Source organism: Cervus canadensis, chromosome 23, assembly GCF_019320065.1.
Source record: "Cervus canadensis isolate Bull #8, Minnesota chromosome 23, ASM1932006v1, whole genome shotgun sequence".
Lineage (NCBI taxonomy): Eukaryota > Metazoa > Chordata > Mammalia > Artiodactyla > Cervidae > Cervus > Cervus canadensis.
This window is the reverse complement of record NC_057408.1, coordinates 54,446,709-54,461,042: the sequence shown is the minus strand read 5'-3', so window position 1 is coordinate 54,461,042 and position 14,334 is coordinate 54,446,709. Positions and strand designations below refer to the sequence as shown.

Genomic DNA, 14,334 nt, shown 5'->3' with positions numbered 1-14,334 from the left:
AAAAGTTCTTTACTCAGATCACAGCTTCATTTATATCCTTTTGGCAGAATACTGTCTATCCCCACATGATAAATGCACTGCTAGATTTTGACAAAGTCTCTATTTCCTTTTCTCCCCCCAATGATTCCTTCCTTCTGCCACCTCATCTTGTATTAATATTCTAAATTCAATGAAGGATGTATGCCTCTTGGCTGGTTTACATACAGAATGAAAACTAACCCAGCAAAAGGAACTCTGACCTCACTGCAACATGCATACCCATGACATCTTCCTGGAGCAAATACAGAAGTTTTATGCCAAGATGGACACATGTCTTCCACATGCCTGCGTGCTTGCCCAGTGCTTCGTAAGGTTTGGAACACTTTGTTAATACTTTTTTAAAGAATCACTAAATGTCCTTACGTTGATTTGGGTTATCCATTTTAGATTATTAACTCATTTGATGGCCGGTACCCTCCCCCAACTCCGGCATTCTACTGCTCCCTGAACTACAGAGTTTACCAATAACACCAGGCAACTATAGTCAATTCTCCAACTGACAATAACTGCTTCAAAAAGGATACTTAAAAAAAAAAACTGTGAAAAATCCTTAAGGCCTTTGCTTTATTCTCACGAGAAGCCTAAGTCTTCCAGCCTTGAACGTGCAAGAGAAGCTAGAGGACGACAAGGTGAGATTTATCTTCTCTGATGGCTGGGTGGAAAAGTGATCTGGGGGTGGGGTGGGTGAGGGGCTCAGCACTGATGGGGATCAGGCTGGGGAAATGGAAAGCAGCCATTGGCATTTCTGGTGACGGATAATCGACGACTAACCTGGGTGTGCAGTTGCAGGACAGAAAGAAGAGGCGGCATTTAAGAAACACCCAGGAAGGAAAATTCTCAAGAAGCGGCGATGGGTTGAATGTGAGACTCAGAGGGAGAAATAAAAGTCCAGGATGACTCGCAGATTGTGGGCTGGGATAATGGGCAGAAGGCGGTGCTGTTGACAAGAAGCGGAGGGAGAGGAGCCAACGTTTCCCTCTCCTGCTGCCTGTACCACTGCCCTAAAGCCAAGGGGAAACTGGTTTTCAGGAAGCACGGGCAAGAGCAGGATAATTCAGATCCATTTTCACAGACCTGTGCCACAGGAGGCTGGCTGAAACACTGGGTGACTGTCATTGAAACCTACCAGCGCTTCCCTGTCACCTATGGGGAAACATGGCCCCAGGATCAAGGGCAGGCTCTAGGACCGCACTCATTTAAAAATTTTTTTTGTTTTTTACTGTGGTAAAAGTCACAGAATATAAAACACACTATTTTAACCACATTTACCTGTGCAGTTCCGTGGCACTAAGTGTATTCACATCGTTGTGCAACTCTCACCATCATCCATCTCCCTAACATTTCACCTTCCTAAACTGAAACTCTGTCCCCAGTAAACACTACATCTCCCGCTCCCTGCCCCATCTTCCAACCGCCCCTCCTCCAAACCCCAGCATCTACCAAGGTACTTTCTGACTCTAGGAATCTGACTCTTCTAGGTACCTCACGTAAGTGGAATAGAGCAGCATTTGTCTGCACCTACTGTATACTGGAATGCATTTTTAGGGTATAACCACATTCTTTAGGTGTTTAGCCCAGTTCCACAACGGTCTAGTTGAAGGCCTGTGAAGTTTCCCACTGCATAACAGGGATATTAAAACAGCCTCGCAGAGATTGAACTGGATAACACAGACCCCGGGGGCGGGGAGTGCATACAGAGAGCGTTCAGTAAGTGCTGGCTGCATTTACCCTCCCTCGTCTCTGCTACGACCGCTAGTGTTATTCCTACGGGAAACCTGTGTGCATGTGGAGTGCTATTTGGGGAATAATAGCACCTCGTTCTGTCGAGAGGGCCAACAAAAAAGGGAAGGATGCCCTCCCTGAGTTTGGAGCAGAGCACAGCAGAAGCCGTTGCAGAGCTCCACGGTGTCCTAAACAAGGGACCGGGTGGACCAGGGGCTGACTCTTCCTCACCAGAGACGTGTGGATGTTTACACTGTCAATGAGGACACTAGGCAGGGATCAGGAGCCAGGTCCTCATCTGAGCAAATATCCAACCCGCTTCTCCTCCTGAGGTAATTTTACAAAAATGCAAATAATCCACCTTCAGCCTCAAAAAACCAGTTCAGGGCAGGAAACCAGCAGAACAGGTAACATCCTCACAAAACATTTACAGCAGCCTCTGAATAATTGAAACGAGTCAAAAAAAGAAAGCTGTGCACGTCAAAGCAGTCTGCTTTCTTCCATAAAATATACTCCCTGGTGTTTGGCTCAAATTTCTGTCATTTGTGGAAAAGAAAATTACTGGAAACACCGAGCCATTAAATTGGTTCCAAATGACCCGAGGCCTCACGTCCAGGATGGGCTCAGCGGTTGGTGCCCTGCGAGGCTAATCCCACAGCGTCCCCCAGGGATGCTTCCCTGTGAGTCTAACCAGGCTCTGAAAGTACAACCCACAGTGATACCTGAGGGTTAGAGTCAGCTACTTGGCACGACTTGACGGTAATTATGAGGGAGATTTTTTTTTTTTTTAACTTTCTTTCCCCAAGCACATTTCTAGAAAAAAATAGCCTAACCGATGAAAACATTTTTTTAAGTTTCAAGTTTGAACAAAGGGAAGAAATAAAGACCCCTTGGCTATATCAGGTTGCAATGCCTTTCTAACTGCAATATTCCCTTGTTTCTGTTCACTGACCCGGAGTTCTTCCACACTGGCTTTCCTGGAGCTCAAACCACGAAAACATCTGGAATACATTTTTCGGACGGACAAGAAATGGAATAAATAGGCTGAAACTACATAAAACCTATTAGGGGCCAAAAGGGACTTTTACCTAACGTGGTTTAGGAATGCATGCGTCTATTAGAGCACGTTAAAGGAATTACTGGCCTTTGATAAGTGCTTTTCAATTAAAGATTAGCTAGAGAAAGGCAACGTGTGCTATGATGTTAAACTTCATACACACAAGAAATGATGTGTAATGTTTCCTCCTTTGGATTATTTTCAAAAATAGAATTTTAAATCATATCCATTATGCTCCCACTCTTCCCTACTAATGCGTGTACACACACACGCACACACACACAGAATAAGAGTCAGTAAGAACATGTACAAATACAGCTTCCCTATTATGGAAGGAGGTTTAGAGGGATGGAGTCTGATTCAGTTTAGGAAATTTGTTCTCCTGACTTCATTTTGGTTTTCTGACTGTACAGATATAACCACAAAGACTTAACCAAAAAGTGATAGCTTTTGTTCTTGGATTTAGGACACATTTATTTAGAAGTATATGTAAAAACTGTTCCTGTGAGAACCTGAAACAAAAACCAGATCCCATTTAGCAAGTATTAACCTTAAGGAGCCATTAGGAATTTTCCTGCCTTCTAAGTGAACCTGTGCCAGGATTTAGTAATCTCTACTTCCAAGGAAGTCACGGGTCCCGGAGACATGCAGTGACAAAGTGTGGACCACCACTCAGGTCTCCCTTCAAAACAGAACTGGCTGTCCATCTGCAAACACTCCAGGCGGTTGACTCCCCAGCTGCTGGCACCTTCTGCTCAGCCTCAGGCCCTTCCCCGGGGTGAGGGCTGAGAGGGCACAGGCTGATGGTCCCACCTGCACCTGGTCTGAGGCTTGACACCCCCAAGCCAGCCTCCCCCGACCCTCGATCCTTGAGAAGCGAGGTCCCCCTGTAACCCTCTTCTCCTCCTAACTTGGTCCCAGCACCTGCCTTCTGGAGCTTCCAATAGATACAGCCTATTTATTCTCAGTTTCCACCTTGAAAAATATCTCGTCATACTTCTATATAAGACTGAGATTTCTGATACAAATAGAATCTCCCAAAGCATATGCCAAAATGAATAAGGGAAGAGATGCTTTCCCGCCCCTACACAATTCCTTTTAATAGTTCTGAACACAGATAAGCTCCCTTTTCCCTCTCCCTGAGGTTTTTTCCTCAAGGATTCATTATTGATAGCTGCTCATGTCTCCACGTCCACCCACCAGGGGGTGACCCAGGGCAGAGAGGGACTCTTCATTTGTGCACCGGCAGAGCAAGTGGGATGTCTTGCTGGAAACGGATGAGCAAAGCTTTCCTTTAATTCTTTTCTTTGCTGAACTGAAGACTTAGCCTCCATAGAGAGAGAAGAAAGTAAAGGAATTCCCACCGCACGGTGGTTTTAGATGTAGACACTAACATTACCTTAAATGGAACCGGGTTTCAGAACTGCTGAGGGAGTATTTTAGTGGTTACAGCCATTCCTACAAATTCCTATAAGGATGTCCATTAAAAGGAAAGCCAGAGAATGTTTCTAAGTTTAAAACAACTGACAATAGATACCACGGGTCATCTAATACTGGCTCAGTGAATTCTATGATGGAGAGTAACATAAAAAAACTGAAGTGTTTAACCCCCAAAATAATGATGGGACAAGACAAGCGGCAGTTTTTGAGAGTGAATTGATGTGTTCTTTCATTGTTGTTCGCTTTTTATTGTTGTTGTTTTAATTTAAAAGAATGCAAAACTCAGGATCATGGAATAACACTTAGCCATAGGTGCTGAGGAATGCTCTACAGCGCCAAGCGATGGAATCAGAAATGATGACAACACCACACATGATGCCTGTGTGAACTGATCTAGCTCGTTGAGATCTCTAACGAGGAAGAGAGACAATGTTTGGTACCTTGACTTTGGCAGTACATCCTGAAAGTCGAAAGATCCCTTCGGATTCCAGACCCGATTCCTCGACTTTCTCAAAGAACTAGAAAGCAATGATACAAGACAGAAATAAATACCTTCATATGATAATGAGCATTTAAAATAACAACGATGATGAAAACAATACATTACCAAGCATACAGACATGCCGGGTACTTGAATGCCTAGTTAAACATTCACACTCTCCCAGGAGGTCAACACTAGCTTCCGATTGGCAAATGAGGAAATAGAGGCTTAGGGTTCTTTTTCACTTTCCCAGGTCATCCTCAAAAGTGACGGCACCAACTCTGCTCTTAACCACGAAAGCACATTGCCCCTTAAATATTTTAACATCTGATTACTGTATCCTTTCTACAGGTCAACCAGTAAGCCAGTTCAGTTGCTCAGTTGTGTCCGACTCTTTGTGACCCTATGGACTGTACCACACCAGGATTCCCTGTCCATCACCAACTCCCAGAGCTTTCTCAAACTCATGTCCATGGAGTCAGCATCACCAACCAGTAAGAAAAGACCCTAAATTACTATCATTAGTTACACTATTCTAGCTAAGACACTGTGCATGCATGCAGGCTCAGTTGTGTCCAACTCTTTCCAACCCCTGTCCATGGAATTTTCCCAGGCAGTAACACTGGAATGGGCTATCATTTCCTTCTCCAGGGGATCTTCCTGACCCAGGGATCGAGCCTGTGTCTCTTGCATCTAACCTGCACTGGCAGGGGGGTTCTTTACCACTGTACCACCAGGGAAGCCCAAGACACTGTAGGGCTTCTCAAAATCTGACCAAGGAATTAGAAATTATAAAGGCTTATCTGTCTCATGGTAATGGTGATGCTTTACTATTAAATAATAATAAACACCACACTGATTGTGCACTTAGGGTGTGTCAGACAACATTCTCAGCACTTTACATATATTAATGCACGTGACCCTCACAATAATTCTATGGTGTCCCCATTCTACAGCTGAAGAGACTGAGGCATGGAAGGGGGTAAAGATTTGCCCATGTTCACGCAGCAAGAGCAGGATTCAGAGTCTCTGCTATCTTCCCTTCGAGAAATGATGATGCCTGGAACTAAGGCAGCTCCTGCAGGTATGAAGAGAAGTTTAAGTGTTTAGGGAAAAGAGACTTCTTCATGAGAAAAGCCTCTACCCCCAGGAGTGGAAGAACAATGCCTCCAGCTGTCTTACAAGAGCACCACTAACCTCAGCAGGACCCAGAGTGAGCCTCTATTGAGGAGTTAGTATGAGACGAACCCAGGCAGTATACTGTGCCCCTTCTGTGTGCTACGCTTCTGTACCTACGTGATAATACAAACATGTGTTGAATCTTCTCAGTCAGATTTTTATGCATTTTCTTTAGACTGCGTCCTTTTCCTTGAGGAAAAAGGGCATAATAATAGTTCAGCGCGAGGACAGAAAGGAAATCTTAGAGTCACCATGGGCTTGCTCCCTTTTGCATCGCTCTCTTGCTGGCTGTGTGTTTTGGGGCATGGTATCTCACCCTATGATGCCTCAGTTGCCTCACCAGTAGAAAGGAGATGACCACACCGACCTCCTGGGGCTCAGTGATGATCAGATGTGACAGGACACAGAGATCACACATGGCCCAGTGAAGGGAGGCGCCCTGTGGATGCACACGCTGGGCGGTCCTTGGCATCCCCTGGACCCCGGTTGCTATCCTCCCTGCTCCTGTGGGCGGCCAGTCACCCGACTGGAGGAGTAGCTCAGTCTGAGGTGCCAGTACCCAAACTGAGGAAGACAGGAAAGGGATGTGGAATTGCTGTTGTGAATAAAGTATGTGTCCTCTGTCAGTATCTTCACATATCATTTAAAAACTGAATTTAAGGAACTTCCCTGAAGGTCCAGTGTTTAAGACTCAGTGCTTCCAACGCAGAGGGTGCAGGTTTGATCCCTGGCCAGGGAACTAAGATCCCACATGCCACAGGGCACAGTCAAAACAAACAAACAAACAAACCCAAAAAACTGAATTTAAAATTCAACAAGATTTGTATTTAGGGCTTGGAATTTTACTTGTACCACTGGATATGTCTGTTGAATAAACCAGTATAAACTGTTGGCTAAAAAAGGTGGGGCTTAAAAGCAAATAAGCCATCCGCCAGTGAGGGTCACTGAGACAACTGTATTGTTCAGACATCATTTTCACAACTTCCTAAACCAGAAGTCTTCTTTGTCACAACATATACCTTCCCAGGCACACCGAAAACTCTACCAGAATAAGCTGATTTCTAGACTTTATTTAGCTTTGTCTGGAAAATTAATGTAAACAGTAATACACACACATCGTAAAACACCCAACCTGTGATATATCTCAGCAAATACTTGTATGATTAATAAATGGACTGTTAGTAATTAGTAGTCATCTTTTATCCAGGAGAGACTAATCACATTTGCACACACAAACACATACATACACGCAAATAACATTTTTAAAATATTGGAAGAAATGTAACAGAAGGAAGACATGTGACAGCATCTGTGTCTATCACCTGATGCTTTCTGGCTGGACAATGCAAGACTTCAGAGGTTCTTAGCAAGGCAAACACACCTAGGTGCCTTGGATGTCATGTGAGGGAAGCCAGAAGTCACCAAAGCCAGCGTCCTAAAGGGGCCTTTGTGTCTTTAAATCTAAGAATATTCATCAGTGGGATTATGAATAGCATGCTACAAGCACAGAGATCTATGAACTCCCCAGTTATGTACACCGTACTCACCTTTTGTAACACAAGGGGAACTTTGACCCCAGAGTCTTTCCTTCGGTCATTTTCCAGCAGGACTGTGAGGGGAACTCCAAAAATCCCACTGTCTTCATTGTAAAACAGCAGGGAGAGAGAAAAAGAGTCAGAAAAGCACTGTCTTATTCCCATGTGTCAAAATGTTAGAATCGTAGTAAGTCTTCATACCTCGTCCTTTTACTTTCTCTGTTTTGTTTCTTTTCAGCTGAATTCGAAAGGCGTCAAAAAAGGCTGTCAATTCAATCAGAGAGAGATGGCGGATTTTCTTCATGTCTTCAGCAGACAGATCTTCTGCTTTGGTTAGGCCAAATCTGGTTTTCTGAACAACAAATTTCTAAAATACATATTGAGGATATTTATTTTTTTATGGCAAAGGAAAATTATTATACTTTCATTCAAAAGAGACCTGGACCTTCCAAATCTGTACAGCCTGACATGCTCGCTATTCACAGAAAAAGATATCTGAGGCGGGTGCTGCACCATAGAAGATCATGAATATGACTGTTAGAACCTCTGATGATGAACTACACTAAACCAAATGCAAAACAGTCACCTGAAGCATATTATAATATCATCATCACAACTGTGATGTAAAGAGTGCTACTGAAACTGACTGCACGTGCTTGCTGAGACAATAGCCATATTCTATCTTAAATATCAAATTTAGGTAATTAAAAATATCCTTAAAAAAGCAAAATGCACAGGAAGTGCCAAATAATCCTACTCTCATTTTGAAGACAATGCCATCGCTATATTCTCCATTTCCACGTTTTACTTACAGGTAAAACATAGTCTTCTTTCTTAAAATCTAACTTCTTAAATCTGTTCCTTTTTGGAGCCTGTGTTAGCTTTTCTGAATATGATACTTCAAAGGACAGCTCTTCAGCTTCTACCGGAATGTTTTTTTCCAGATATTCATCATCTAAAGAACAAAGGATGTGGAATATTTATTTATTTATGTTTATTTGTTTTTCATTTATTTTTATTAGTTGGAGGCTAATTACTTTACAACATTGTACTGGGTTTTGTCATACATTGACATGAATCAGCCATGGATTTACATGAAGGATGTGGAATATTTAATATGCCATTTAATTGATCAATACCATTGACTGTAAAATAAACATAAAATATTGATGAGTTAATCCACAAGCATGTTAAAATGTTTACATCCTTGGAAAAGCATCAGACTCACCCAGAATGATCTAGGTCAAACAATTAATGTAGTGTCATCAGACTTTCATATGAACAAGCTTCTACAATCGTTACATGAACTTCTTATTTAATCTGATGTTTTTAATTTTAGATGTTTATGTCTCATGAAAAGCACTGAAGATTATTAGATTATTAGAAAGTCCATAATGAAATGTTTCTATGTACTCTTATAAAATGATGTCTATCCATACACAACACCACTGCTACTGGGGAAGCAAAAACTTAAAGCAGAATGAGGAAGGGTGGAGGCCCCACAGAAAAGTTCTGCCTACTTTCACTCCTCTTGAGTTTTTATCCCAAACTGTGGGACTATGCCACTTCAGATTTGTTCCAATCCAGTTTGCCCTTCACTGTGAGATTTGTTCAGGTGAATTAATCCTGATTCCTGTGACTCTGGCCTGGTTTTCTGGTCTTGGATGGTGCACATTCCAAAGATGAATGGGTGACAAGTCCTGTTCCCTATACCTGTTTCTCTCAAGTTTGAAATTAAGACAGTAGATTCCTTACCAAAAGCAAGGGAAATCACTTGAGTAATCCTAAATCTGATTTTTGACTGAAGAGTCTGGCTTGCCTTCTTGTTTTATTGCCTGGCAAAATTGTTCTTATGTCATGAAAAGAATTATTTGATGACAAAAAAAAGAACTCATCAGCTTTACCCTCTTCTATATTAACTTGTTGATCAACTCTTTGCAATCTCATGGACTGCAGCCCACCAGGCTCCTCTGTCCATGGGATTTTCCAGCCAGAATACTGGAGTGGGTTGCCATTTCCTCTTCCAGAGGATCTTCCTGACCTGGGGATCGAACCTGCATCTCCTGCATTGGCAGGTAGATGCTTTACCACTGACCTGGGAAGCCCACCCTCTTCTATAAACAATAACTAAAAGAAAGCCAAATAGAACAAAAGGAGCAACAGACAGAAATGACAGAAGACCTAGTTTATCTCAATTAAAAGTTTAGTGGAGAAATTTTTACATCAACAGATCTAAAATTCTAAAAAATAATATTGATTTAGAACACAATAAATGGATACAGTAAGAACTCAGAAAATAACAAGGCAAAGTTATGATTTTCACACATTACACAGAGGCTTGCATTCAAATCAGAGTAATAGTTAATTATTAGATAAGACTCTAACTACTTGTTCCTTTTTTAAAAATATTTATTTGGCTGTGTCGACTCAACGTGTGGCATGCAGGGTCTTTCATCATGGGGTGCGAGTTCAGCAGCTGCGGCATGTGGCATGTGGGATCTTAGTTTCTAGACCAGGGGTCAAACCTGCGTCCACTGCATTGCAAGGTGGATTCTTAACCACTGGACTACCAGGGAAGTCTCAAGACTCTAAATTCTTCAGGCTCTACGGGCAGATTCTTTGGACAGTGGTGATTATACAGGCTGATGTGCCAAATCACTGGACTACTCCAAGTGGCCTTTTACCTCTCAGTGGTACAATTCAAACTGAATAACTACATGGCAGCAAACAGAATGATGTGGAATAATTTATGGTAAATCCATTATCTTCAATTTTTTTTATAATGGTTTTATTAAAATGTAATCCACATGCCCAACAATTACTTATGTGAAGTGCATAGTCAATGATTTTTAACATATTTGCAGCATTGTGCAACCATCGATCAATGTTAGAACATTTCGTCACCTCAATTTATTTGAATTTTGAAGCAAATGTTCAAAGTATGGAGCTCTGTTGTGCCTGAGAGGAGCGTGTATCTTTAGGGGGACCTTTGGGGAACCACAAAACTGTGGCCTAAAGGGGACCTATTTCCTACAAGGAGGATTTGAGATTCCACTCTGAACCCACAGAGAGTACCCAGCTCTCAAGTGGAGGAGCCCCATTAAAAGTTCACCCTGTTACTTCATAAGGAAACATCACAAGCGTCTCTGGTGCTGCATATACCTGAGCATAACTAGAGATTTTTAGAAGGTGTCTACTTCCGGCCTGCTTGATGCTGGTGAGCAGATCCAGGTTACCTATAAAAGAGACCCCAAACCAAAGGCACTACCTGAGTGAGTAGTTTCTCAATGACACAGTAGTCATCAAGGTGGAAGCGATTCTGCTTGCAATGTGACTACTGGGTGTGAAAGGACGGGGTGTTTGGAGGTAGTGGGAGCAGAGGTCCGGGGTGACAGAAATCAGAAAGGCGAGAAAAACACACATACATTTTGCTTCAGAAACCCACTGCTCACTGAACTGAGCATCAGCACAAAAGCAAAAAGACACACAGGCCGAGGCGGCTGTGTCACTCACCACTTGCCACGTTCTGCGCGGACCGTCCAGGGTCTGCCGCGCCGTTGGAATGAACTGGCACGTCTGGAATGGCCTCCAGGATGGACTGTGAACCAAGGGAAGACGAACAGAGAACAGTTCACCAGGAATGCAGGCTACCCTGCGCTTCCACTTGATTCACGTTGGGCGGCGCATTAGAACCACTTCACCAAAAAGCAAGGATTGATTCCATGAAAGGCTGGCATCTGATTCCCTTTGTTTTCTCACTCAGCTCAGATCTGTACAGCCCACACAGTTTTCTCAAGAGAACTAAGCCAAGGTCAGAATAACCACACCTCTTCAAGTGTTTGCTGGCATATGTTTCCTGACACGTAGGAATGACAACGCTTGCTGTCACATAGTTTGACGATTATTTTATCATTCCGATTTTTTAAAGAATTTTTGATGTAGACCATTTTTAAAGTCTTTACTGAATTTGTTACAACACTGCTTCTGTTTTTATGAGGTTTTTTTGACTGAGAGGCACGTGGGATATCAGTTCCCCGATCAGGGATCGAACTTGCACCCCCTGCATTGGAAGGCAAAGTCTCAACTACTGGACCACCAGGGAAGTCCCTGCAGTTGATATTCTTGATGCAGCTGGTCATACATTTTGGTCATAAACCCTAAGTCATGACATAACTAGATGGTTAACAGAAGGGATCCAGGAGCCAGGCTGCCTGGATTCTAATCCTGGCTCTTTCACTTCACATGACTTCAAGTTACAGAACTCGCTATTAGTCTCCCTGGGCTGTAAAATGAAGACGATAAAAGAACATATTTCAATAAGTTTTTATGAATTTTAAATGACTATAAATCACATGGGACAACATCTGATACACAGTGACTACTGTATGAGGGTTAGCTACTATTAATATACTAATACATTAACTTCTTTGCGACAAAATACAGAGGGATAATGACTACCAGAGGGCTCAGCATGTTTTCTCGTTGTGTCCTCTCCTAACTAATTTGCTATTTTCTGCACTGTGATCCTGCCACACTGCTGCACTCCCCTGCAATGCCATCAGAAGCTGGGTATCTATCTTCGTAGAGTTTGGTGTTACTACTCAGATCGGATGCTGGTGGTGGTTTACTTGCTAAGTCATATCTGACTCTTGCAACCCCAAGGAATATAGCCCATCAGGCTCCTTGAGGTGGGTACTAGTAAACACTTTACACACAAACTCCACCATTTCTACGAATATGAATTTTAATGTGGAAGTTATCAGCCATGAGTACGCTGAGGGTGAAAACTAGCTACTCCATCAAGAATCCTTTATATGCTCTTTATACATAAGCCTGTTCTTTTTTTCCCCAGAACCTGGTGTTGTTTCTTTTATTCTCATATTTATTCAGCAATATGAAGTGAACTGGAGAAGGAAATGGCAACCCACTCCAGTGTTCTTGCCTGGGAAACCCCATGGACAGAGAAGCCTGGTGGGCTCCAGTCCATGGGGTCACAAGAGTCAGAAAGGACTTAGTGGCTAAACCACCACGACTACAAACTGCAGGAAGGAATCTGGAATGCTGGACTTTGTTTTCTCTTTTCCCCACTTTATGCCAAAGAGATGACATATCTTATTATGTAAACAGAATGCAAATGTATACCCAATTATTTTAACACAGATGCCCAAGTATATATTTGATAGCTCTAAAAACTAACACCACAGAATAAAGATTACCCCACAATGAAATCTTCAAAAACGATGTGGAACACTTTTCAGTGGTTTCTTTAAGGTTTCCTACAGAGCAATACTTCATTAAACTTTGAAATAACTCATCTATAGTAGAGAATGCTCCTGAAAATCGACATTCGTGCAGGGCTTGAAGCTGATGGTTTGGGAAGCTTAAATGACTAAATGTCAATTTCCTGGTCTGTAAAGTGGACAAGTGTCATCTGCTCCTTGGATTTAAGTGGCCTCCAGCCAGTTTACAGTATTGAACAAGGGCCTGCCTATTCTTTGTAATGTAAATGAATCTGGTACTTTCCTGGGGGAAGAAATTTAAATTGTGACCCTTGCTCTTCAGCTACTTATATAATGAGGAGAAGAGAGTAACATTTATGGAACATTATTAAAAGACAGTCCACTGCTAAGAGTGAATTTCTACACTAAAATACAAGTGTTTACTGGAGAGTAATGGAGAGCAAGGAGGTGCCACCCAAAAGGTCTCACTGAAGAGGTTGTTGACCGTGTGCTGGGACTCAAGGAATGATGAAAAGGACTTACAAAGGCGGGGAGGTGGGCAAAGCATTCAGGCCAGGCATGGAATGATAAATTCCAGGTATGGGAATCTGAAGCATTTTGGCTTCATGAGAGGATCAACGGACAGCCTGATTTTCCAGGCGTTAAAGCCAGGTAAGAGGTTAAAGCGTCTGCCTGCAATGCAGGAGACCTGGGTTCGATCCCTGGGTCGGGAAGATTCCCTGGAGAAGGAAATGGCAACCCACTACAGTATTCTTGCCTGGAGAATTCCATGGACAGAAGAGCCTCGTGGGCTACAAGTCCATGGGGTCGCAAAGAGTCAGACATGACTGAGCGACTTCACTTTCAAAGCCAGGTAAATGTGCTCAGACTTAGTCTCGTAAGGGCTAAAACACAGCAGAACAAAACAAACCAAAGAGCATTCTTTTCTTATGTATTAAAGCAGGAGAATGACTTGGTGAAAATGAAGAGAAAGATCTCACTGCCGATAAAGGGACCAGAAGTTTTGAAACACATTGAATGAAAAGGCTCAGTGCTTGGTATTCATGGTTTTGTTTTGTTTTTTATTCATAGTTTTAAAACATCCCTTTACTCATTAAACATATTAGTATTAGAATCTTAAAATTTTTGTCCAGTGATTTTAAAGTATTTCAAACATATATGCCACTCCCACTTAAAACAAACTTCTCTGGCTTGTCCATAATGGATCCTGCCATCTCCCTACTATCCCAGCCATGAGATTTTTCTACTGGGGCCTCAGCTGGTTTAAGAGAGGCAAAGACAAGCAGGCATCAGGGCTCGCCCTGCTGCCCAAATCCTACTGCACTGGAACTGCACAGTCAAGCCTGAGGGATTAGTATTTTAAATCCCAAGATGTAGAAGGTTAGCTCTATCTGCTTGATGGTTTGGTTGGTAAGTCATGTCCGACTCTTGCGATCCCATGAACTGTGGCCTGCCAGGCTCCTCTGTCCATGGGATTCTCCAGGCAAGACTACTGGAGTGGGGTGCTATTTCCTTCTCCAGGAGGATCTTCCCGACCCAGGAATCGAAACCAGGTCTCCTGCATTGCAGGCAAATTCTTTACCAACTTACCTATGTGAGTTCCCTTAAAACTATACTTTGACTATGGCATATTTCCTTCAC

The 14,334-nt window shown here is 42.7% G+C and overlaps 1 protein-coding gene across 5 annotated transcripts in view; it reads right to left on the bottom strand.

The window, feature by feature from the left end:
* ARHGAP28 (Rho GTPase activating protein 28) overlaps positions 1 to 14,334 on the bottom strand; it is a 136,003-nt gene that overhangs the window by 23,369 nt on the left and 98,300 nt on the right. For all 5 annotated transcript variants that reach the window (XM_043444443.1, XM_043444445.1, XM_043444444.1 and 2 more), the window contains 5 exons: positions 10,967 to 11,051; positions 8,266 to 8,408; positions 7,655 to 7,820; positions 7,466 to 7,557; positions 4,699 to 4,776 (listed from right to left, as the gene is read on the bottom strand). In XM_043444443.1, coding sequence (XP_043300378.1) covers positions 4,699 to 4,776; positions 7,466 to 7,557; positions 7,655 to 7,820; positions 8,266 to 8,408; positions 10,967 to 11,051 — 564 coding nt within the window. The remainder of the gene's footprint in view (positions 1 to 4,698; positions 4,777 to 7,465; positions 7,558 to 7,654; positions 7,821 to 8,265; positions 8,409 to 10,966; positions 11,052 to 14,334) is intronic.